This window comes from Podarcis pityusensis (assembly GCF_964106645.2).
Source record: "Podarcis pityusensis genome assembly, chromosome: 14".
In the NCBI taxonomy this organism is placed as follows: domain Eukaryota; kingdom Metazoa; phylum Chordata; class Lepidosauria; order Squamata; family Lacertidae; genus Podarcis; species Podarcis pityusensis.
The window spans coordinates 48,651,511-48,675,552 of record NC_138039.1 but is presented as its reverse complement, the minus strand read 5'-3'; the positions used below and the strand labels follow the sequence as shown (position 1 = coordinate 48,675,552).

General features: G+C 46.6%; 1 protein-coding gene and 1 long non-coding RNA gene across 7 annotated transcripts in view; one reads left to right on the top strand and one right to left on the bottom strand.

The window, feature by feature from the left end:
- The window catches only part of FAM81A (family with sequence similarity 81 member A), a 47,993-nt gene extending 41,538 nt beyond the window's left edge, over window positions 1–6,455 (bottom strand). The window contains exons 1-2 of one of the 6 annotated variants that reach the window (XM_080980801.1): window positions 5,793–6,455; window positions 5,424–5,532 (exon numbers count right to left, since the gene is read on the bottom strand). In XM_080980801.1, the coding sequence (XP_080836927.1) occupies window positions 5,424–5,532; window positions 5,793–5,846 (163 nt within the window). In that variant the 5' untranslated portion in view covers window positions 5,847–6,455. Of the gene's footprint in view, window positions 1–4,451; window positions 4,471–5,423; window positions 5,634–5,662; window positions 5,760–5,792 lie in introns of those variants that run through there. The other 5 variants (XM_080980804.1, XM_080980807.1, XM_080980800.1 and 2 more) reach the window with 5 other exon arrangements.
- Window positions 6,456–13,482: 7,027 nt separating this feature from the next.
- On the top strand, window positions 13,483–17,444 carry LOC308462880. The gene is made up of 3 exons (XR_013979409.1): window positions 13,483–14,513; window positions 15,011–15,225; window positions 15,356–17,444. It is a non-coding gene; the product is annotated as an uncharacterized lncRNA (long non-coding RNA).
- Window positions 17,445–24,042: the final 6,598 nt, after the last annotated feature.

The following is a 24,042-nucleotide window of genomic DNA, read 5'->3' as shown; positions in this document are numbered from 1 at the left end:
TAAGCAGAAGAGGGATGGTAATTAAGGAGATGCAGCTTAACAAGGACTAAATAAGACCCCACGGAGGAATGTGTATGGAAGTCAGAGTGTAAGATAAACAATGACAATTGTATAACTGATGTACTAAGATATGTAAAATGCATAAATTTAAAAAAGGAGAAAAAGATATCGGGGCTGGCAGACGGGAGTGACTATTAGCAGGAAAGGGGTGCTGAGAAATAGCCAAGAGGTTGGGCAGATGAGATACAGAGTACCTAGCAGAAGAGGGTTGAGAGACCTGAAAAGAATAGGCCACATGCTCCCAATTTTCCAGGGAGGGCCTCTCTTCTCTGTCCCCTCCTATCTTTGCTACATCTGTCATGTACTGAAGTTCTCACCCTGGGCCAGCAGGGGGATACTGTAGTTTTCACTCAGGTCCACATATGCAAACAAGGGATTGAAAGTGACGTTCAGTGATTGGATAGTTACAGAAAATGGTTACTGTTGCGTTCTAGTGGAGCTCTATATAAGCAGGCTGGCTGAACCCTTCAGTTCAGTTCTGTTCTGGCCTGTGAATAAACAAGAGCTGTTTGAAGAATTGCTGTGTCGTCTGATATGTTCACCCACAACTTAACAACATCCCTGCCACCATTCTTGCCTTTCAGAGAGGGATGCCTTGTGGCAATGTTGTTACTGTGCATCATCACTCTTTAGGGCCCAGACTGGTTGGGAGAGCAAATATGCATTTATTCCTCAATTCAAGTGGAAATAAAACGAAAGGCATTAATGTGGGGGGTCCCATGCTGTGTGCAGTTTCAGACCTTCCAAGTGTCCCTGTTTTCCAGGGACAGTCCTGGATTTACAGAAGCTGTCCCGGTATCTGATTTGATCCTGGAATGTCCTGCTTTTCCTTAGGACATCCCTAATTCCATCAGAGAAATGTTGGAAGGTATGCAGTTTGCCAGTTCACCACACTGCCATTACTGAGGTGTATTTTGAAAGTCTGAGAACGTGACCACAGGTATGAAATTTATGGCATGTAATGCCTTAAGAGAGAATATTATGAAAATGATATACAGGTGGTACATAACCCCAGTCAAGCTTGCAAAAATCTATCACTTGCCCGATAACAAATGTTGGAAATGTAAAGAAACTGAAGGTACATTTTTTCACCTTTGGTGGACGTGCCCAAAGATTAAGGCTTTCTGGGAAATGATATATAATGAATTAAAAAAGGTATTTAAGTATACCTTCCCTAAGAAACCAGAGGCCTTTCTCCTGGGCATAGTCGGCCAAATGGTGTTAAAAAAGGATAGAACTTTCTTTATGTATGCAACAACAGCAGCAAGAATACTCATCGCAAAGTATTGGAAGACACAAGAACTTCCCACGCTGGAGGAATGGCAGATGAAACTTATGGACTATATGGAATTGGCGGAAATGACTGGTAGAATCCGTGACCAGGGAGAAGAGTCGATGGAGGAAGATTGGAAGAAATTTAAAGACTATCTTCAGAAACATTGCAAAATTAAAGAATGTTAGAGTGATGTTGGATTGAAAATAAGCGGTTTCCAGATGTACAGGTTAAAGTTAATGATAGACTAAGAATAAAGATTAGGATTAAAGATGTTTAAAGAAATGGAAAATTGATACTAAGAGGAAAAATTTTTAATGTTATATGATACTAAGACTAAAGATCAGGTTTAAAGAAGTTGAAGTTATATATTTCAATATCTTATTAAAGCTAAAGATTGGGATTAAAAAAGTGGAAAAGAAACTGCTGGACAAACAATTTGGATTGGAATACAAAAGAGGGAGGTATGAGGAAGTCCAGAAAATAAGTAACTTAAAAATGGAAATGGAAAAGAGATATTGTTTTTAATTGTTTTGTTTTTTGTTCTTTTACTGTTGAATCTTGTTTTTTTTTCGTGTTTTTGTTATATGTATTGTGTATGTTTTTCTTTTCTCTCTTTGTTGTTCAAAACTTTAATAAAAATTATTTAAAAAAAAAAAAAGAAAGTCTGAGAACGTGATGTGTGGCAATTACAGTTGTCTAATATATCTCTTTGGTCAAAAGAGCTCCTAGCTTTCGAGACAGGCTGTTGAAGAGCAAATGCGTTCAGCTCACAGCCTTCAGCACTGGGCAGGGCTGGAGGAGAAGACTTGGTGGAGTTTGGGAAGGTGGGTGCAGGAGGCAGAGGGGTGGAGGAGATGAACTTCAGAGAGCCCAGCACAAAACCCTCACTGCAGACCCCAAAAGAAGAAGTATATTGTGGCATCCCCATGGCTAGCTTACCTGCAAGGCACAATATGTGGGCCTGCCTTGGAAGGTGATATACAGCACATGCCAATTGATGTGCGTTAGAAAATTTCCCCTTTTTTCATCAGGTCATTAGTAACAATAAATGGGTGTCAACAGCAAATACAATATTAGGGAAGCTTGGAAAGTTCCCCCCTTTATGCTTTGTTTACAAGTAAAACGAACACTATCGCTCTTCAGGAAATTTCACAGTGCAAATTAGGCTAATTTGCATTGGAAATTTTTCCAGTACAATTTATTTCCTGAGAAGTCACATTACTAGCACAAGCTTTGCATGCAGAAGGTCTAAGATTTAATAATTATTAAAGGCAACCACGTTAGTTATGGCATGAACTTCCATGGACTAGTAGAATCTGCTCCATCAGAAGCATGATGAGTTGCATCAGATGAAGTGGCATCAATGAAGACTTCTGTATGCTGCAAGACCCTTTGGTTATTTTTGCTCCAACAGAATAACACAAGCTTCTCTCTGGAAGCTGGTAGAAAAGCCTCAGGAACAGAAGAGGGTTCTAAGCACCAGGGGGGCAGGCTTCCTTTGAAATGCTAATAGGCGTCACAAAAATGTGGTTTTTTATTTGAACTGTGACAGGGAAAGAGAGTAAAACCCCTCCCTCCCAGCAGTCCTGGGGCTGCTCAGGCATTTGCTATTTGCTCAGCAAGAAAAGATGCATGTTAACTGTATCCACTTCACACAACATAAGAAGAGCCTGCTGGGCCAGTCCAATGGCCCATTTAGTCCAGCATCCTGGGGAGGGTGTTAAAAGGCCTTTCAGAGTGCGACATGCTTTATGGATGGGCTCTGTAGCTAGAAGGAGTCTCTCTTTGCTAATCACAGCTGTCAGTGGTGGAGCAAGGTGACAGGAGGTGTTTTGCAAATCACCCGAGGTTCAGTTGCGGAACCAAAAGGCTGGACATAAATAGTTTAAGAAATTATTTAATAAATAAGCTTCTCTCCAAGTGACAGAGGGAAAAGTTGAGAACTTGGGAACTTCCCACCCACATGTACAGATGCCTTCACAAACAGCTGTCTGGGTGAAGGTGTTGGGCATCATTCAAGGTAGTCTAGCAGCAGAACGGAGAGAGCTGACCCACAGACTAAAGAGGGAGGAGGAGGAGGAGGAGGGGTGATGAAGAGCGCATCTGTTGCTGAAAAATCAGGTTAAGTGATGGACAGTAGAGCACCTGTTCCTTTCATGCAGAAGGTTCAAGTTTCAATCCATCTCCATGGAGGGGAGAGAGATTCTGTGTTGGCCAGCAAGTAATGGCTTTTCCCACCTGCCTTGCCCCATCCTCCAGCCCTAGGAGATCTTACAGGGGAGCTGTTTCCAGAGGAACAACTGTGAGGGGAGAGAGACTCTGTTTTCCATCAGGTGGCTGGTTTCACCTGTGCTGCCCCAAGAACTTAACAGTGCTTAGTGTAACCGACCTGTAGAAAGGACTCTATGAACTGAAAAGAGAGATGCTTATGTATCCTTGTTAACTATGAAAATCCTTTTTAAAAAACAACCATTATTTATAAAAAAAACAATGCTTAGTGTATTTTTTGGCTGCTATTTTGTTAATGTTGCTTTGTAAACTATGAATGTTGCATTGATTTGTTAATCATATAATATGACTTTTGCTTTAATTGTGACGTATAGCTTATTTTTTAGTTGCTGCTTTGCTAACAGTGCTTTATAGATTGTAATTGTTTCACTGATGATTTGTTAATTATTCTATATGATCTATGCTACATTTGTGATGTTCTATGATGTTTCATAATATTATTATTTATTTTTTGCAAGTCGCTTTGGGATTCATTTGAATGAAAAGCAGTATAGAGTTATAATAAATTGAATCAAAACTCCAGCTAAGACTCCCTGCCTGAAATTCTGGAGAGCCACTGCCAGTCAGTGTAGACAATACTGATGGACCAATGGTCTGACGTGTTTTCTATGTTCTATTTCTAATGATGGGAGGAGGGGAAAACCTGTTCCTAGCTGATGGAATGGCAAACCCCAGGGATGACTATGCTCTGCCTCCAGCTGGTATCCACAATCTGGATACCAGTTGCTGGGAACTGCAAATATGGAAGAGTGCTCTTGCGCTCAGGTCCTGCTTGTGGACTAATAATAATAATAATAATAATAATAAATTTATTATTTATACCCACCCATCTGGCTAGGTCTCCCCAGCCACTCTGGGCACTGTGAGAAGAGGATGGTGGACCATGAAGGGCCTTTGCCTGGATCCTGCAGGGCCCTTATGTTGTTATGAAAAGACAGAGGTTGCAACTCTTCCTGCTTTGGCAGGGCCAGCTATTGACCCGGCTACCAACAACTGATCCCCCTGCTGCTGGGAAGGTGAACTTTGGATAACACTGTACAAACAAGCATGTTGGATGTTGGAGAGTAATAATTAAGCAGAGATTCCTGCCACTCACCCTCAGACACTGCAGAAATCTCTCCCCACTGTAAGAATAATGTCAAGCAAGTGAGATGTCTCCCTCTTACCTTGACTGTGTGTGGGGGGGGGGTGCCTCAACAGGGGGCTGGATCCCTGGGTCCAACTTGCAGACTTCCACTGTCAAGTTCTCCTGCCCAAGCCTCATGGAAACAAACGAGAGATGAGCAAGAGAGCCCTTATATCTCTCTCATTCATTTCTAGGAAACTTGTGCAGGAGAACTTCTCAGTCCATGCCTCATTAGGAATGGGGGAGGAGGAGGTGCTATTTGGATTTCCCACCGCAGGCACCAAAATAAGCCTTGGCCCATCTCATCCCAGCCTGAAAAGGCATCTTTTTATGTATGTACATCAGCCCTTTACAATTCATACAACGGCAAACATACCCAAAGAAAGAAGCCCCATCAAAAACTGCTTGTCATAAGGCGCAAAAAAGCTCCTCACCACCATCACCAACCACACAATGCACAGATCTCCCTGCTGTTGATTTGTTTGTTTCAAGTCACCCACTGAAATGCTCCCTCTCAGATACCAGTTTATTTTGGATCTTCAAAGGAACATTTCTTCATCCTCCACCCCACCGTACGCTGACTATTTTGAGAGAAGTCACAAATGTACAACACATCCCCTCCTTAAGGAGACCCCCCCCAGCAGCATCCCCCCAACAGCCTAAGAAACTCACAACAGAACATGCCACAGCTGCATCCAGGGCCCCGCTGACAGCATTCAACATGGCTTTGTTCCCGTCGCCTCAAACTCGTGTCTTCGGAAAACCAAAAGTCGTCAGGATCCTGGCATGGTGGAAGGAGGCGGCATGCAGTGTCTCCACTGGTCTTGACAGCGAAGGCTTCCCTCATTCCCCGCCCCCACTCTGCTTCCCCACCCTCATGCGAGAGACGTGTGGTCTCAGTGCCAACACACCTGAAAATATGGAGGTGGTTGGAAGCAACGGTGACAGAAATGAACCGAAGGTCAACACCAGGAGCCTCACCACATCCAAATGCAAGTGAAACGTCTGACTGGAAGCAAGTTGTCTCCCAAGGCTGCTTACCTGGGTCTGGTTAGGGCAGGGCTGGAGTGCCCCAAATCTGCTTCTGAGTATCATAGCAGCATATTCGACTACACTTCTTGTTTGGGGGGTGTAGGTATTTTTCAGGTCAGCAGCCACACCTAAATGCTTGCCAGGATGAAGCTGGGATGTACTGGTGCCCCTCTGTTGCTGCTTCCTGCCTCCACCGCGGCAACCGAGGAGCGTGGCAACCGAGGAACCCCCTCGGCTCTTCTTGGCTGGGCCTCAGAGAAGGAGAAGCAAAGCAGCAGCTGGGAGTTGTTGCCAGGACGCTGTCGCTATAGCAACCTCCATGAAGCAAGGCCCTCCTCAAGAGGAGAGAGAGAGAAGGAACTTATTTATAGGGAACAAAATATCAGCACATACAAATCCTCTTTGAAGAGGCTTAACCCCACAATTATTTCCTAGCGGGGTCAGTTTCTCTCAGAAGATTGGCAGGGGGAAGAACAGTTTCTTCCCTTTTTCAAAAGCAAGTTGCCAGCTGTGACGAATTCTAATCCAGGCAAAGCAGAGACACAGAAAGAACACTTTGGCTTCCCATAGCTCAAGCTTATATCCTGTTCAATGTGCGCCACAGAATTCCTGCAGGCACACAATGCTCGGCTGTAAGGAAATGAAGTTGGTACACATAAAAGGTCCTGGTGACATTTCTCTGGGCTGTCATTCATAGAAATTAATTACCCCCTCTCCCCCCACCTCCAGTAAGAGAGATTGGCCTGGTGGCAAAGCAACACGGTTGCCAACCAAAGTCAAGACAGGCAGTATTGGTTTTTTACAGAGAACAAAAGGAACCCCATGCAGGGCCATTGAGGCAAACTTCCCACAAAGAGGATGTTGAGCTCCATGAAATGCTACAAACCTCAGCCCTTGGGAAGTTCTCCTGCACAAGCGCCCCCCCCCCCCCGGAAAAGCACACACAAGAATCCTTATGCAGGATAATTTCTGGCAGGTTGTGCCTCCGGTGGGATACTGGGGGGAACTGTCACTTGGGGTTTCACCCCAGCACCTCAAGGCTATAGCAAGTGACCTGCTCCAGGCAGTCGGGTCCTGGGACTGGCTGCCTATCCAAGTAGGCTGAAAGACGTAATTCACACTTGGGGTTCAAAACAAGTTTCAGAGCAGCAAATGTGAGAGGCTGAAGGCAGGGGCTTAGGCAAAGCCAGGTGGGGCTCAAGAAGACCCACTGGAAAAGTGGAAAAATGGGAGGTTGGCAACAAGGTTTTCACATCAAAGATGAGAATTACTATTCTTATTATAAATTTCTGTACCGGCTTTTATCCGAAGATCACAGGGTGATTTACAATATCAAAACACAAAAATACATACCATAATAACAAGCAAAAACAATACCCTTACTCCAGTTTAAAAGGCCAAATATTGTTTAATTAGCCATAGGCCTTGGAGAAGAGGCATGATATAGCTTGTAATGAAGGTACCAGGTGAGCCTCTCTGGGGAGAGCATTCCACAAGTGGGGGGCCACTGCAGAAAAGGCCCATTCTTGTCATGCCGCCCACTGGACCTTTCATCACAGAGGAGGCACACAAAGAAGGGCCTGAGATGATGATTGCAGGGTCCGGGTTTATATGGGAAACGGCATTGAGGAATTGTGGTCCTGAGCCATTTTAAGACTTTATAGGTCAAAACCGGCACTTTGAACTGGGCCTGGAAACTAATTGGCAGCCAGTGCAGTCGGGCCAGGATTGGTGTAAAATGCTCAAACCGTCTTGCCCTGGTGAGCAACCTGGCTGCCAAATTTGGCATCTGCTGAAGTTTCTAAACCGTCTTCAGAGGCAGCTCCACATATAATGCGTTGCAGTAATCTAACCTAGAGGTTACCAGAGCACAGACAACAGAACTTAGGCTAACCCTGTCTGGATAGGGGCACAGTTGAGCCACTAGCCAAAGTTAATGGGAGGCACTCTGTGCCAGCATGGTGTAATGGTTAAGAGCGGTGGACTTGTAATCTGGTGAACCGGGTTTGCTCCTCTGCTCCTCCACATGCAGCTGTTGGGTGACCTTGGGCCAGTCACACTTTTCTGAAGTCTCTCAGCCTCACTCACCTCACAGAGTGTTTGTTGTAATATACAGTCATACCTCATGTTGCGTCCGCTTCAGGTTGCATTTTTTCGGGTTGCGGACTGCCAAAACCTGGAAGTACCGGAACGGGTTACTTCCGGGTTTTGGCAGTCGCACATGTGCAGAAGCGCTAAATCACAACCCGTGCGTGCGCAGACATGCAGATGCGGGTTGCGAACGCTGCGGGTTGCGAACGTGCGTCCTGCACAGATCACGTTCGCAACCCGAGCGTCCACTGTAATAATGAATCAACAACACAAGACTCAGAACCAGCACAAAATAATGAAAACATTGGAGAAAAACATCTAATTTTGCAGCAGCACATGAAATGGTGGCGTCTGACAGCAGGAAAATAACAAATTACCCATCAGTCTCAGAAGATGAAACTCAAAATTACCATTCAAATATCAGGCTGTACCTGGCCCCTAAAGCTTTAAGGGTGCTGGGTGGGTGTTTCTGAGGAGGACATTCTAATCAAGGGGAGCCACAACTGAAAAGGGCACTTGCTTCTCCCCTGAAGGAGGGTGAGGCCAGTATATCTGAAGGAGCGTCTCCACCCCCATCGTTCTGCCCAGACACTGAGGTCCAGCACTGAGGGCCTTCTGGCGGTTCCCTCACTGCGAGAAGCCAAGTTACAGGGAACCAGGCAGAGGGCCTTCTCAGTAGTGGCGCCCTCCCTGTTGAACACCAGATGTCAAAGAGAAGAACAACTACCAGACTTTTAGAAGACATCTGAAGGCCTGTTTAGGGAAGCTTTTAATGTTTGATGTATTACAGTATTTTAATATTTTATTGGAAGCTGCCCAGAGTGGCTGGGGAAGCCCAGCCAGATGGGCGGGGTATAATAAATTATTATTATTATTATTATTATTATTATTATTATTAGGCGGCACCCACAGGAAGACTTCTGGCATAATGTTTTGGCAGGTTCATATAAGAGTAGCAAATTCTTCAGAGTTGTCAAAAGCCTGGAACTGTCCAGGAAGAGATATGTCTATAAAAAAGGAGCTAAATAAATACACATTTACAGTCATATCACCAGCTCCCTGCCTAGCCAAGAGCATTAAATTCAGAGTAAGCCTTCCCTCCCCCCGCCTACAGGTACTGGGGCAGATTACAGGTTAGGACATCTCGGTGGCTGTCCTAGCAGCCATGAAGTTATTGAAAAAGCAGTGGGAATATTGAGGTCCCCAAGAATGAGCGTGGGGTACTCAACAGCAAGCCTCACCTTTCTGAGACCACTTCTGTTAGCTGAAGATGCCTAGTCTGTCCTGATTAGCCAATATCAGATGCAAACACTGGTAGCCAGGTTTCCAGGAAGAGATGGGACCACAATGTCCTACAGTAGAAAGCCCTCCTGCCCCATCTGCAAGCATGAGAGCTAGTGTGGCACAGTGGTTATGGTACAGGACTAGGACCTGGGAGAGACGGGAGATGAAATCCCCACTTGGCCAGGAAGCTTGCTGGGTGACCCTTGGCCAGTCACTCACTTTCAGCCTAACCTACCTCGTTGTGAGGATAAAATGGGGAAAAGGAGAACCATGTATGCCACCTTGAGCTCCTTGTAGCGAAGGTAGGATATAAATTAAACAAACAAACAAACACGGTAATTCCGTTTTACTAGCAAACCAGAGGTTAAACTAACTCCTTTCCAGCTCTGGAAGGAGCAAGAGGAGCATTCGTGCGACCCACCTACACACTACAACTGACACACTAATGTGGAGAGTTCTGCTCTGTTCTGTTATTGCTGTAAATAGGACTGTCAAAGGTAGAAGGGAACATTGCTCGGTAGTTATGAACTTCTGTCCATCATGGCAGCAGGCTGTTTTTGGACAATAAATACAATCAGACTGAATAGGAAGCTTTGACTTATTTGGAACATGAAGGAAACAGGACGTTCTCAGAAAAGAAAAAAGAGCAGAGCAAGAATAGGAGACTAGGGGCAGAGCTAAGGGAAACATGCCTCCCAAAACCCATATTGTGTATACTTTAGATTTTCCATACATTTTAAACTACAACGGTTTGGAAAAACAAATCTTGAGTTTCACTCAGTGCTGAAAAGCATAATTTGTTTGGGCTTCATCTGATTGAGGTAGATCTGAAACATGTGACTCAAGGGAAGGCAATGTCACGAGAAGCACCTGGGGTCTGGCTTGAGCCAGCGACAGGCCTAGAGATTTTGCTAATCACAAGGGGAATTTCATGTTGGTATAACTTGTTTCCCACTCACAGTCCTGGCCCAATTGTTAGCTTATTGCTTAGCATGACGACGGTTATCCTTTGTTAATGGTAGGTGTTGTTGGCGTTAGGCGTATGAAACTCACTACATGGTGGGCAGGATGAACCATTAGCAACATGGCTGGAGTGTGGCCAACTCAGCCCCAGAGAAGTACTGAAACCCTGTTAGGCCAGAACTGGGTCACTTGGTTCCTCAAAAAGTTGATGATTCATAGCTGAACTGTGTGAACTGTCTCTAATGGAATGAAAACCACTATGTCTGAGGGTCAGATAAGACCCAGATGGGCTTAGCTTACCACCTTAAAAAAAAATCACATGCCTAGCTTGTTCATTAATAGGGTTGTTGGGGTGGATGTCTAATTTTAATCTGAGACAGGGGCTGGATCTTAACCCCATACCTGCCTTTCCTCCCTTGGATCCATCACTACAAACACTTTAAGCCCAGCTCACACTGGGGGAAAAGCACAATTGGGGAAGTAAAGGGAAGCTTTTTCTATTTATTGTGATTCAGCAACCATGGCTGGCCTTCTCCCGTCAGTCGTCACATCTAGTTTGGCCCTGAGGTAATGTGAGGTGGGGATACAGAAGCCCTCTCCGTGGGGTCTTGTGGTTTCTGCTGACCCGTTCACACGTCTAAGTTATCCACTTGCTGTTGCAGACATTAAGAAAGACAAGCATCTTTTTTGGGAAAGAATCAGAGAATTGTAGGCTTGAAAGGGACACCAAGGATCATCTTGTTCAGAGCTTTCCAAACGTTGCATGTCGGTGACACACTTTTGAGACACACATCATTTTACGGCAAAGTAATTCAGTTTTAATAGCAAACCAGAGGTTCAACTAACCCCTTTCCAGCAGTGGGAGCGTTTGCGTGACACACCTACACATTACAGCTGACACACTAATGTGTTGTGACACACAGTTTGGGTAACTCTGGCCTGGAGCCTGTTGTTCGACTTGTCTGCTGTTCTGGCTCATGCCCACTAGAGTCCACTGTTCTCCCTGATAGGTTGGAACATCCATTCCCCCAGATTTCTGCTCCACTGAAAAAGTGCCCACTAACTTTACAAACAAACTGGACGCTTACTTTGGGAGGTGGAGTGAGGGTGTTAGAGGAAAGCTACTCACTAGAGAAGATCATTTATCAGTCTATGGTGATTGTGTAGGGCGTGTAGGTGTAAATGAACCATTCTCTCTCAATCCCAACAACCCAAGTTCCAAGTACGTATAAACCACGCTGCCTCCTGTGTTCCTTGAAAGCAGGTTGTTTCCTTTCTTAAATTCCTTTATGAAATGGGATCAAATACCATAACCAAAACCTAGCCATATCTAGCACAAGTGGGGGAAGGGGGCAACTACCCTGTGAGTATAGGTCCAACCAAAAAATCATATTAGGCTTCCTCAAGGTGGGGTTAGATATAGAATAATAGATTCTTAGAGTTGGAAGGGACCCCAAGGGTCATCTAGTCTAACCCCCTGCAACGCAGGAATCTCAGCTAAAGCATCCATGACAGATGGCCATCCAACCTCTGTTTAAAAACCTCCAAGGAAGGAGAGTCCACCACCTCTTGTGGGAGTCTGTTCCACTGTTGAACAGCTGTTACTGTCAGAAAGTTTTTCCAAATGTTTAGTCGGAATCTCCTTTCTTGCAACTTGAAGTCATTGGTTCAAGTCCTACCCTCTAGAGCAGGAGAAAACAAGCATGCCTCCTCCGCCATGTGACAGCCCTTAAGATATTTGAAGATCTCTTCTCAGTCTCTTCTTTTCCAGGCTAAACATACCCAGCTCCTTCAAGTGCTCTTCATAAGGCTTAGTTTCTTGATTGTCCTCCTCTGCATGCATTGCACCTTGTCAACATCCTTCTTAAACCATGGTGTCCAGAACTGGACACAGTATTCCAGATGTGGTCTGACCAAGGCAGAACAGAGTGGTACTCTTACTTCCCTTGATCTGAACACTATACTTCTGTTGCTGCAGCCTAGAATAGCATTAGCCTTTTTTGCTGCTGTATCACTTTTGACTCATGTTAAGCTTGTGGTCCACCAAGCTTCACATGTACTGCTAGTAAGCCAGGTGTCTCCCATCTATATAGTTGTGGTTGAAATTTTTAAAAAGGGATTAGTTAAATTAACAATGGTTGATAGGTTACTAGGGAGAGGGATACTGCCCTCATGCCCTCCTTCCAGGGGCTTTCCACAGACATCAAAGTGGACATCATGGGAAAAGAGGATGTGGGACTAGAAGCCTTTAGCTTCTTACGATGTTAGCCACAACAGCTGATGGAGCCTCTATTTCCAGAGGCCGCCTGGCTAACTGATATTGGAGATAAACAGTTGGGGAACATTGTTGCCTTCAGTTTCTTGTGACTGTCCTGGAGGTCTCTGGATGGTGGGCCTTTGGTCTCATCCAGAAGGGCCCTTCTTAGGTTCCTATAGAAAGTGGCTATCACCAGCTATTACTGGATTATTTGCCATGGTAGATAGATAAAACCTCCATGTACAGAGACGGTTCACCTCTGAATATGAGTTCTAGCTTCCTGGAGGCATCTGATGTATATGCTGGACTGAGGTCTCCTGGTCCAATTCAACAGAGCTTAAATTGCAGGGGGCGGGGGATACAGTGTACTTTAGAAGCTGTTGCTGTGGTTACCTTTTTAATACACATCTGTTACTCTTGCATGTCAACCCCTCGTTTCTCTATTTGTAGAGATGCTCCGACTCTGGGGATGCTGCAGCAGGCAAGTTGCCATCAGCCGCTTCCTCCTTCCTTGAGAGCTTGCAAAAGAAGTCTCCTTGGACTCCAGATCTGTCCCAAATGCTACAAAACTCCTGTTCTTAAGCAGAGCCATAGCTAGGTGAGCTTGCACCCCTGGCAGAACTGTCCAGATTGCGCCCCCTAGCCACAGACAAATTAGCTCTTCTTTCTGCCTCTCCCCCAACCCCCCCCCCATTCAATTCACCCTCTATTTAAAACCTTTTCTTATGAGGCAATAATCAATATTTTTATTTATAGACATATTTATGGACATGTTTTTTAAGCCGATTTTGCACACACACACACCCCGCCTGCATCCCTGGTGGGGGCCCACCTCGCCACCCCCTAGCTATGGCCCTGCTTGCTGTCAGCCATGGCCAGGAAAGCGTTCTTCTTGAGACTGGTTATAACCTGTAAAAGGTTATAATTAGGATCTTCAGCATGATACATCTGTTTGAGGATGTACATGTTGTGTCAAATTAGATGTGACGAGTCCAAGCACATTTTTATAAAAAATGTTGTGCTTTAAAAAGTAAAATGGATTAAATGTTCTGGAGAGATTGCAGTTCTTTTGTGGCAACGAGAGAATGTGAGGAGTGGGGCCCTGCTTTTGGTGTATGGAAATTTACAACTGAAGCTTTTCCCTTCATGGATATAAATGGTGGGGAAAACTTCCCGTGTCTGAAGTTAATGTAAAGGAATGCTCCTCAATACTGAAGGCCCTGCCAGGGAGGAACGGAAATCAAGATAGACTGAAATCAAGATACATTATGTCGACAGTATCCCCTTAATCCACCAAGCTTGTAACTCCGTCAGCAAAGGAAATGAGATTTGTCTGTGTGGCGTTCTTACAGAGCCCCCGGTCGTTTCACGGACTATTGACCTGTACACCACTGCTTTATTCTTCCGCTGCCACCAACCAGGTTTCTTCTGGTGAAATACTGAGTCTCAGTCAGGTTGTAAAGTCAACAACGAAGATTAAAGTTTATTGAAGAACAAACAAGTTTTTAAAATTTTCAGAACGGTTTCTCAAATGCGCGCCCTTAACTAGATGTGGCACTGTTTCACACTGTCACACTCTTCTCTCTCAGTTCTATCCCTGTCTCTCACTCTAGCTGTCACAACCTCTATGTTTGTCTTACTGGCTCTGTCTCCTCTATCTCCCCATGGTAAAACCCCTGGGCTGAGCCTCAAATCCAGGTAGGCTCTGCCTCTGAGCTTTCTCATGGGTCAATCTACAGTAACCATTTCCACACCCCTGTACAAACAAAATCACAAGGAATGGGCAAATGCCACAGTCTGGAATTACTTGTCTTTGAGAAACCCATGCTGGGTCTTAGGAATCACAGCATTCTTTTCTAAATGCTCACAAACTGTGGCGTTTGCCTGTTCTTTTTAAAATGTCTGTACAGGGGGAGAGAAAGAGTTAATAGGTAGACCAATAGAAAAGCCAGAGGCGGAGCCTACCTGTTCATAAAAGGGCTAAGCCCGAGGTTTGGGTTGGTTGGTTTTAGTTGGCTGGGAAAGGCAGTTGAGAAAGCAGTTGGCAGACAGTTGGAAATAGACAGTTAGTGCAGTTGGTTCTTGTGTGAGGGGAGGTAGAAGAGTTAGAGACAGGATAAAATAAGACTAAGAAGGTAAAGAGTAACAACGTTTTGAATGCAGTTGAAGTTTATTTGTGTTTGCAATAAACTACACCCTTCTTTGTTAACTTAAGAACCTGACTGAGACTTCTGTATTTTTCGCTCCATAAGAGGCACTTTTTTCTTCCTAAAAAGTAAGGGCAAATGTCTGTGCGTCTTATGGAGCGAACACGTGGTCCCTGGAGCCAAATTGCCCAGGGGCGAAAAGCAGATCATGTTTTTTTTTTTTTGAAAGAGGAAAGTGGGAGTTGAAAGGAAGCAGCTGATCGGAAAGCGATCGGGGAGGGAGATAAGGGACGCTAGAGATAAAGGAGGCTGCCTGGGAGGGGGGAGGTAAAAGCCCATGGATCCTCAGGATTTTTGCATAGGGTCACCCCAAATTCACCATCAGATCACATAGCATGTCCATGGCTACAGCCTGCACCACAAAAATCACACATCCACTGTTTTGTTCATAATTTTTTTCCTTGTTTTCCTCCTCTAAAAACTAGGTGCGTCTTATGGTCAGGTGCATCTTATGGAGCGAAAAATATGGTAAGTGATTTACTGGGGACGACCTGGTTGGTGGCAGCAGATTAGTGGTGTATGGGTCAATAGTCCATGAGACGACCGGGGGCTCCGTACAAATGCCACACAGACTGACTGGGGTGCTGGGCTGCTGCTGCGCCACTTTTGGGACAAGAGAGGTTTGAGAGGGTGGGATGGGGTGACCCCTTCTCTTACAGAAAGGGTGGGGGCTGCCCCCTATCTTGGGTTGGGGGACTGGGCAGCAGGCTGCTCCTTCTCTAGGTGTGAAGAGGGTTTGGGGACGGCCCTTTCTATTGGGGTGGCATGAGGGCTGCTCCTTCTGTTGAGGGGGTGCTCCTGGTGGAATCTGCCCCCTTATCCCCTGGGGTGGGGCTGTGGTGTTAACTGGCCCTTCCCTCGTGGGGGGAGGACCTGGGAAAGGGAGGGAGTTGGGAGGAGCTGTTTGCCCTTAGGGTCTTCCAGACACCCTCTAAGCTGAAAGGGAGAGAAAAAGAGAGGGACATTTCATTCATTCATAAAATTATTTCTGTACTGCTTTGTCTCTCACACACACACATATTCATTCATGGAAGCTGTTTACAGCATTCCAAGCCATAGAAGGATTAAAGACAGACATGCATTAACCCTTTGTGGAGGGCTGTGTCATCCTCTTGTTATGAATATAATGCATGGGGATAAGTGCATGCTTGCAAGTATACAGAAGCACAAACACAGCCCCATATGCCAAGAAAGCGCTACAGAAAAATGGCAGTTGCTCTTTGAATTTTAAATCCCCTTAGGAAACAGCAGCCTCTATAGGAAAAACAGTGTCAGTAGGATGCTGGGCTCTGCAAAAGGGCTTGTCAACACCTCATCCATCAAACAGCAGGGGGCAAAGCAGAGACACACACCTTGTGGAAGTTATTAAATGTATTTACTAAAGGTACATACTGCCCTTAATCCACAGATCACAGAGTGTTGATGACATAAAAATGCAATATAAAAGCACAAAATACATGACAAGAGTAAGAACAAAAAATAAACAAACCTATAACCCACCCCCATATAATAACGTTATTAATTAAAGCCTAAGGTCCAGTTGTGACAGACTCTGGGGTTGCAGCGCTCATCTCGCTTTACTGGCTGAGGGAGCCGGCGTACAGCTTCCGGGTCATGTGGCCAGCATGACTAAGCCGCTTCTGGCAAACCAGAGCAGCGCATGGAAACGCCGTTTATCTTCCCGCCGGAGAGGTACCTATTTATCTACTTGCACTTTGACATGCTTTCGAACTGCTAGGTTGGCAGGAGCAGGGACCGAGCAACGGAAGCTCACCCCGTCGCGGGGATTCGAACCACCGACCTTCTGATCGGCAAGCCCTAGGCTCTGTGGTTTAACCCACAGCGCCAACCGTGTCCCTAATTAAAGCCTATAAACTCTCTTTTATGAATGAAAAACACTGTAAACGTTTGAATAAAATGTTTTGTGCTGGCCAGATAAGGGGCAGCCACAATCCCCTGAGTGTAACAGCACATGCTTGACCTTTCCAGCAAACTGTCAATGGGAAATACTAGACCTAACAAAAGACCTAAATAAAGCTATCTACCCAAAAATATAGAACTATGGTAACAGACACTAATTGCAATAGCAAAGAGATATACTAATGTTGGCCTCAGAGGTGAAAGAGACACTTTGACTGGCCAGGGACTTGAACTAGTCAAGAAAGTTGTGATTCCCCACTGGCACTTTAAAAAAGTAAGGTCTTCCCATCTTCCTTTTGAACAGCAGCAAAGATCTATCACAAACTCAGGAGCGGAGAAAGAGTCAAATAAGCCTAATCAGGGTGATGATTTAACCCAATAAAAGCAGAACCACCAGAAAAAAATTAAGGTGTCTACTCAAGCAATTTAAGTGACTCCCTACCAGAATAAGCCAATCCCCAAACAGCTGGCCCCAGACCAATTTGACTGGGTGGAACCAGCAGAAGAAGAATTGATATCCTCCTTCCTCAAACCCCCTGATGAAGAACAACGCAGGATTATGGACAAATTAGACAAGTACCATTTAAAGCTACCATTTACGGACACGTACCCAGCCCAATCTTGAAGGAACAGATTCAAAGGAATCCCTTTGCCACAATGCAAAATCTGATTCTAAGATCACTGTTGAGGCAGAGGCTGAAAATATCCCTGCTAGACACAGAATAAATATCCTTGCTCTGGCAAATAGTGTTGCGCCCAGCAGTTAAAACAGGTAAATATGGATGTGGAAGTGGTGATGTGGCTGTCCTCCTCTCTTGCGACACACAAATGGATATAAAGGAAATGAAATTAACAAATACCGCATTTTCCGCCCTATAGGACGCACTTTTTCCCCTCCAAAAATGAAGGGGAAATGTGTGCGCGCCCTATGGGGCAAATGTAGGCCTTCGCTGAAGCCTGGAGAGCGAGAGGGGTCGGTGCGCACCGACCCCTCTCGCTCTCCAGGCTTCAGGAAGCTCTCCGCAAGCCATGGGAGCCCCGCGCGAAGTTGCGCAGCTCTCCCACGGCTTGCGGAGAGCTGCCTGCAGGCTTCGGGCTTCAGGCTTCGCACAGCTATCCGAAGCTTGGGGCGCGCTCAGCGCGGGCAGATATCCACAAGCCTGGGGAGACTGGTGCGACTTCCCGCCGGGCTCCCTAGGCTTGCAGATAGCAGCCTGTTCTGGGGGCTGGGGTCGGGGGAAGCTCGGGCTTCCCCCGCCCCAGCCCCACGCCTGGGGGGGAAAATAGTTTTCCCCTTTATTTCCCCCCCCAAAAACTAGGTGCGCCCTATGGGCCGGTGCGCCCTATGGGGCGAAAAATACGTTAATGGTCATATCCAGACAGTATTAGTAAACCTTCCTAAAATGAATTCATGTACCTGCTTAAATGTATACTGTATATCCCTCCTAAACACAGTGCTTTTTTCTGGGGGTATGCAGGGGTACATATACCCCTAAACATTTTGTGAATCTTTGTACTTTTGTCCATTTACTGCATTTATTTTCCCCAATTTGAACTATAAAATGGTGATTTTCTTGAGTCAAAATGAGAGTACCGCTAAACATTTTTTTTTTTTTAAGCACTGCCTAAACACATAAACCACGATGCAAAACAACCCTGGCAGGATCTAGAACAAGCTCTACAATGTATTGAGGAAAAATTCTCAACAACAGAGGTTTCGTTATGTGGGGATTTTAATGTGAGAATCGTGGGAGGATAATGACCTAATAAGTAAAGCTGTTGCCCTAGATGAGGACAATATTAACACCACAGACATATCCTCACAAAATAGGATTATCTATCAATTTGGGCAATATGCTTATATATCCAGAATGGAGGCAGTATGGTAGATTACATATTTGTGTCATATGCTGTTTATTCAAAAATTCAATTATTTTAAGTTGAAGATAGGGTAGATAGCAATTACCTTTCATTGGTGGCCCAGGTAGGTCACTTAAAGAGTAGCAAAGGCCCCACTGTCATTCATCCAATGCAGGGAGTAAACTGTGGTCCTCTATTGGACACCAGATGCTGCAGCAGGTGTGCAGCCAAAACACCTCCCTCAAGAAGGTCTGCAGTTTCTCTGGCCAAGGCGAGGCCAGTGCAAGGGATAAAATGCACCATCTTGGTCAAGGTATCCACCACTACCAAAATGGTAGTGGCCCCGGGATGGAGACAGGTCAGTGATAAAGTCCTGTCTGCCAGAGCTGTTCAGGAATTGGTAGAGGTTGAATATGTCCTGCTGGCTTGCCAGGACCGTCTTTAGCCCAACAACAGACTGGGCAGGAGGCCACTATTGCTCCACCTTGACCCATAGACGAGGCCACCAAAAGTCCCAGCAAATGAAGTTTTGAAGCGTCCGAAGTGCCCTGCCAGAAGACTGTCATGGCATAACCACAGAAAAATTCCCTGCAGTGGACCAGGAGGCACATAATAACGGTACCAAAAAAGAAGCATGTCCTGGTACAGAGTCCAATGGCAAGGAGTGTGTCCAGCCCATTAAGACAATTATTGCCGCTGGTGCTGTGAATAGGCACCCTGCTCATGCAGCTCCCACAGAAAGTCCCCAGGAACTTGGGCCAGAGCAAAGCTGGCAGGCGGCAAGGCCGTGGCTGTATGTGACACATCATCAGACTGCTCATACTCCGGCTACCTAGACAGGGTATCAGCCTGCTGGTTCTGGCTGCGGGGAATATAGATGGCATTGAAATTGAAGAACTGGGACCACTGGATCTGGCACTGATTCAGCTTCTTGGCTGACTGGAGATGTTCTAGGTTCCAATGGTCTGTCCGATCTTCAACCAGATAACGGGCCCCCTCTAACTAATGATGCCACATCTCAAAGGCCACTTCGACAGCCAATAGTTCCTCGTCCCAAATGCCATAGTTCTGCTCTGCTTGTTGAAGTTTTTAGAAGTAGTACCCACAGGGGTAGAACACTGAAGGCTGTGGGTCGGCCTGCAGTAGCGCTACCCCTACCGTAACATCCGAAGCATCAGTTTCCACCACAAACGGCAGTGTTGGGTCTGGTTGCCTAAGGATGGGTTCTGAAGCAAACACAGCCTTCAAAGCATCTAATGCCTCCTGAGCTGCACCATCCCAGACAAACACAGCCTTTTTCCGAAGGAGGACGGTCAGAGATGCTGTGACCTGAGTGAAGTGCAGGATGAATGAACAATAGTAGTTCGCAAATCCCAGTAGGTTCTGCACCTCCTTGGGGTTATGGGGAGACTGCCAGGACAACATAGTCTCCACCTTGCCATCGGCTGAGATGCAATGGCCCAGGAAGTCGATGGTGGGCTTGTCAAACTCGCACTTCAAGAGGTTGGAGAACAGGCAATGCTCTTGTAATCTCTGCAGCAGGGTGTATCAGTTGTGGATGGTAACCTGGTTTAAATACCAGTTATCATTGCAAAGCCACAACTCCCCCAACTTACTCACAAATCGTACAGAATCAGCAGCTGGTGAGGAAGAGGGTTATATAAAACATCTCTGCAGATTCTTGGTAATAATGAACTCATGTAATGTGGCCCATTCAGGTTCCAACAAAGGGTAGATACAGGTTACTGGAATTTGAGCCCCAGGAATCAGGTTGATAGGACAGTTGTAGGGTCAATGAAGTGGCAAGAGGTCTGCTTCTGTTTCACTGAACACATCAGCAAACTCGGCATACTTAGCAGGCAGGTCGGCAAGCCCATCCTTCTCCATTCCTGCTGCCAGGGCTGCTAGTGCCAAACAGACATGGCCCATGCAGCCCAGGACACCAAAGCTGATTGTCCTCTGGGACCAACTGATGTGTGGATCATGGGCCTCCAACCACTCCAGGCCCAACACAATGGGGAAATGGAGTGCAGAAGCCAAATAAAACTCTGCCTCCTCACTATGAGTCCCCACCTGCAGCTGCAGCTTGTCCACTGCCCAAGTCACCAGTCCCAAGGCCAAAAGCTGGCCATCAATTGTTTCCACCACAAGAGGTGACTGGGGATTCCCTGCCAGGTAGCAAAATCCATGGCCATGAAGTTGGCCATAGCCCCTGAATCGATCATGGCCCAGGTCTGCAGGGCTGGTCTCCCTCTCTGCGTCTCCTTTCATTGTCAACTGCCACCAAATGAGGGCGAATTCCCCCCATTTGCAGTGACTCCTCAGCAGGAGGCACTTCTGGAGCGGGTTGGGGCACGGCACCCCCTGGAGAAGGTGCCACCAGATGGGTCCTGTTGGCACTGTTGTAGGCGTTGAGCAATCCTGAGACACAGGTGAATCAGGTTTTGCAGGCACTCTGTGTGGGCCAGTTTGTTTAGAAGTGGGTCTGAAAGCCCTTCTTGAAACTGGTCCACTAGAGCTGCCTGATTCCAAGCCAATTCCTGTGCCAGCAGCTGAAATTCACTGGCATACTTCCCCACCAACTGATTTCTCTGTTACAGCTTCCAGATCAGGCAGTTGGCAGTCTGAGTCCTGACGGGGTCCGTGTACATGCCCTGGAGTTGTTGCCTAAGGTGTCAAAATCGGCCAGCAATGGACTCTCTTGTGGCAGCTTTCGGACAGCAGGCTGATGATGAACCCCACTTTATGCCCATATGTCGGAAAGTCCTGAGCCCGCAAACTGAGGACAACTGGAACGGACCTCAAAAGGCTGGGAACTTTGCTGGACCCATCCAACTTTTCAGGGCCAGCATGGGAAAAGAGCCCCCAGGGACAGTGTCCAGCCAGCAGCTGAGAAGGCCCCTTCCGTGAGCTCAGCCTCCTCTTCTCACACAGCTTACCTGGATGACACGCCGGAGCTGAGCATCCCTCTGCTGCTTCGTTTTAAGAATCTCCAGGGCCCTGGCCTGCTGCAAGCTGCTTTTGAGGATGGCCTGCCGGAACTCCTCGCTTGCAGCCACACCAAACTGGGGGGAAGGTAGGGGGCCTTGGAGAGGAAACACGCCTGGTGAGCATCAGGAAATCAAGGGCCCCAGTCCACTGGAGACCCACAGGCAGCCCCTTCCCAGCTGCTGCCAGCCTCTCCACCCTGCTCTGGGATCCTTACCTGGGAAAGGAGGAGGTCCCCAATCTTCTTGGTGAGGGGCCCTTTCTCCAGCAGATCCCTCATTTTCCCCAACAGAGAACCTGGGAGGGGAGGGAAGAAACACGGGAGGGGAGGTTGAGCAAGGCAATGGGAGTGGGGGAATAAAGAGTAACCCCAGCAGGGACAGGAGGGGGACGGAGATGGCCTGCTCTTTTTAAAATACCACTTTCTCAGTGGTGGAGAGACCTGGCGTCTCATTTATTTATGTCATTTACACCCCACCTTACCCTACAAGGAACTTAAGAGGGTGTCCATGGATTCCCTCCTCATTTAATCCTCACAACAACCCTGTGAGGTAGGTTAAGCTTAGAGGCAGCAACTGGCTGCCACCTCCATCCTCCCCTACCCAAGGCAGTGGATGCCTCTGAACAATCCCTGTTCCGGGGGTGGGGGGCATTGCGCTTGAGCTCCTGCCCTGTTGCTTGCGCCCCCCCCTGAAAAAAGGCTGCAGGTGTGGCTGGGCCCCTTGGGCCTGATCCTGCTGCAGAGCTCTTTGGATGCTGTGCTTTTCTTTTTGTCCCTTCTCCCTCTGCCCCTGACGCACCCAGGATGGAGTGGAGGCCTGGGCCAGCCACAGAATGGGGACCGGTCTGGAGGGGAAGGATCTTAATCAGTTCTCTTAGGTCGGGGAAGATGAGGGTCAGCTCCTCCTGCGAAAGGAGCTTTTCTGTATGGAGCCGCTGATAGAAGAGCACGGCCACAATACGAAGGGAGCTCAGGTCATCATAAACAGCTCTGTGCAAAGAGGGCAGAAGGGGAATAACGTCAGGTAGAGGCCACATCCCAGCAGGGTCTGGAAAAGAGGCAGCTAAAATGGGCTGTTCTTTCAAAAAAGACTTGGGCTCTGCCTGGCAAGGAGAGATGGATCCTGCTCTCCTCCTGAACTGGGAGCAAAGCCAAAAGAGTGGCCATTGGTGGGGTGCTAAGGAGTTGGTCCTCCTGGCCCAAAGTGACCTCCATGCTGATCGGCAGGTGGCTGTCCAGCGCCTCAGGCAGGGGTCCCAGGCCTTCCTGGAGATGCCACTGCACTTGGGGCTCATGAAGGCAAGGCAAGGGCTCCACCGCTGAGCTGTGGCCATTTGCCAGCCTGGACACCAGGAAGCACCCCATGGCTCTGGCGGTTTTAGGGCGGCGTGACCGGTGTGGCTGCACTGGGCACCGCACTGCAGGGGGTGCCAAAACAGTGCTTTGGTACAGAGCACGAGAGGCGGCAGTGGGCCTTGTGGGTGGGAGTTGCACAGGATGGCACTGGAATTTGAGAGCCCGAAGTCCACCACTGTCATTCTGGGTCTTGTTTGGAGAAAAATTATCTCCTGGCCATTTTTGAGAACTCAAAAGTTCCAGGCTACCCTTGGGAGGGAGAAGGACCCACTTCCCAGCCGATCTCCCAGGCACTCTCTCCCTCCCCATGCTTTACGAAAGTGAAGATCCCCCCTGGACTCCCTTGCCTAATATTTATGAAGGAGACCTGAGGTAAGAGCCACAGAAAGACCCTCCTCACTATGAATGGCTTCCTGCCGGATGACCTCCCTTGCCAGAAGAGAACCGGCGATGTTGCGGCCGGCCGTCTCTCCACAGGCTCCCCTCGTATTGAAAGACTTCCTCCAGCTCTGAGGGGAGGGAGGGGTCCGGCTTGGCTCTCCCATCTGAGACTCTGGCTGTTCTGTGGAAGAAGGGAGAAGCAAAGATCAGTTAGACTGTAACAATAAAGTGATGACTAAAATGCATAAGATGTTATTGGAATGGGAAACAAAGGCTGAACAAGTGCAATCTTCAACAATATGTTGGGCAATAGATATTGGTCATAACATTGAAAAGGAGGCATGAGAATGATTGTGGAATATGGATATAAAATTTGCAACTTGCTATGGTATAAGAGAAAATTATATGAAAAATGTTATATAGATGGTATTTAACACTTAGTAGACTGGCAAAAATGTATGAATCAAAAGCGAATAAGTGTTGGAAGTGTAAAGATAAAGAAGGTTCGTTTTTTTCACATGTGGTGGTCTTGTAATAAGGTCAAAGCTTACTGGCAAATGATATATAATGAATTGAAAAAATGTTTAAGGTAACATTTGTAAGAAAACCAGAAGCTTTTCTCTTGGGAATTATAGGATCAGAACTACCTAAACAGTATAGAAATTTATTTATATATGCAGCTACAGCTGCAAGAATGGAAAGAAGTAGATGTCCCGATGAAAGAAGAATAGATAATAAAACTAATGGATGCAGAAATGGCAAAGCTTACCAGAAGAATAAGAAACTAAAGAATAAGAATAAGACACAAAACTTTTTATAATGGAATGGAAATGGTTTATTGAATATTTACAAATAAACTGTAAATGGATTAAAACGTTGGCGGGATTATTGCAAAAACCTGCAGTTTCAAAAATATATGTGAGAACAGATGATTAAAAGAATGAGTTAAGA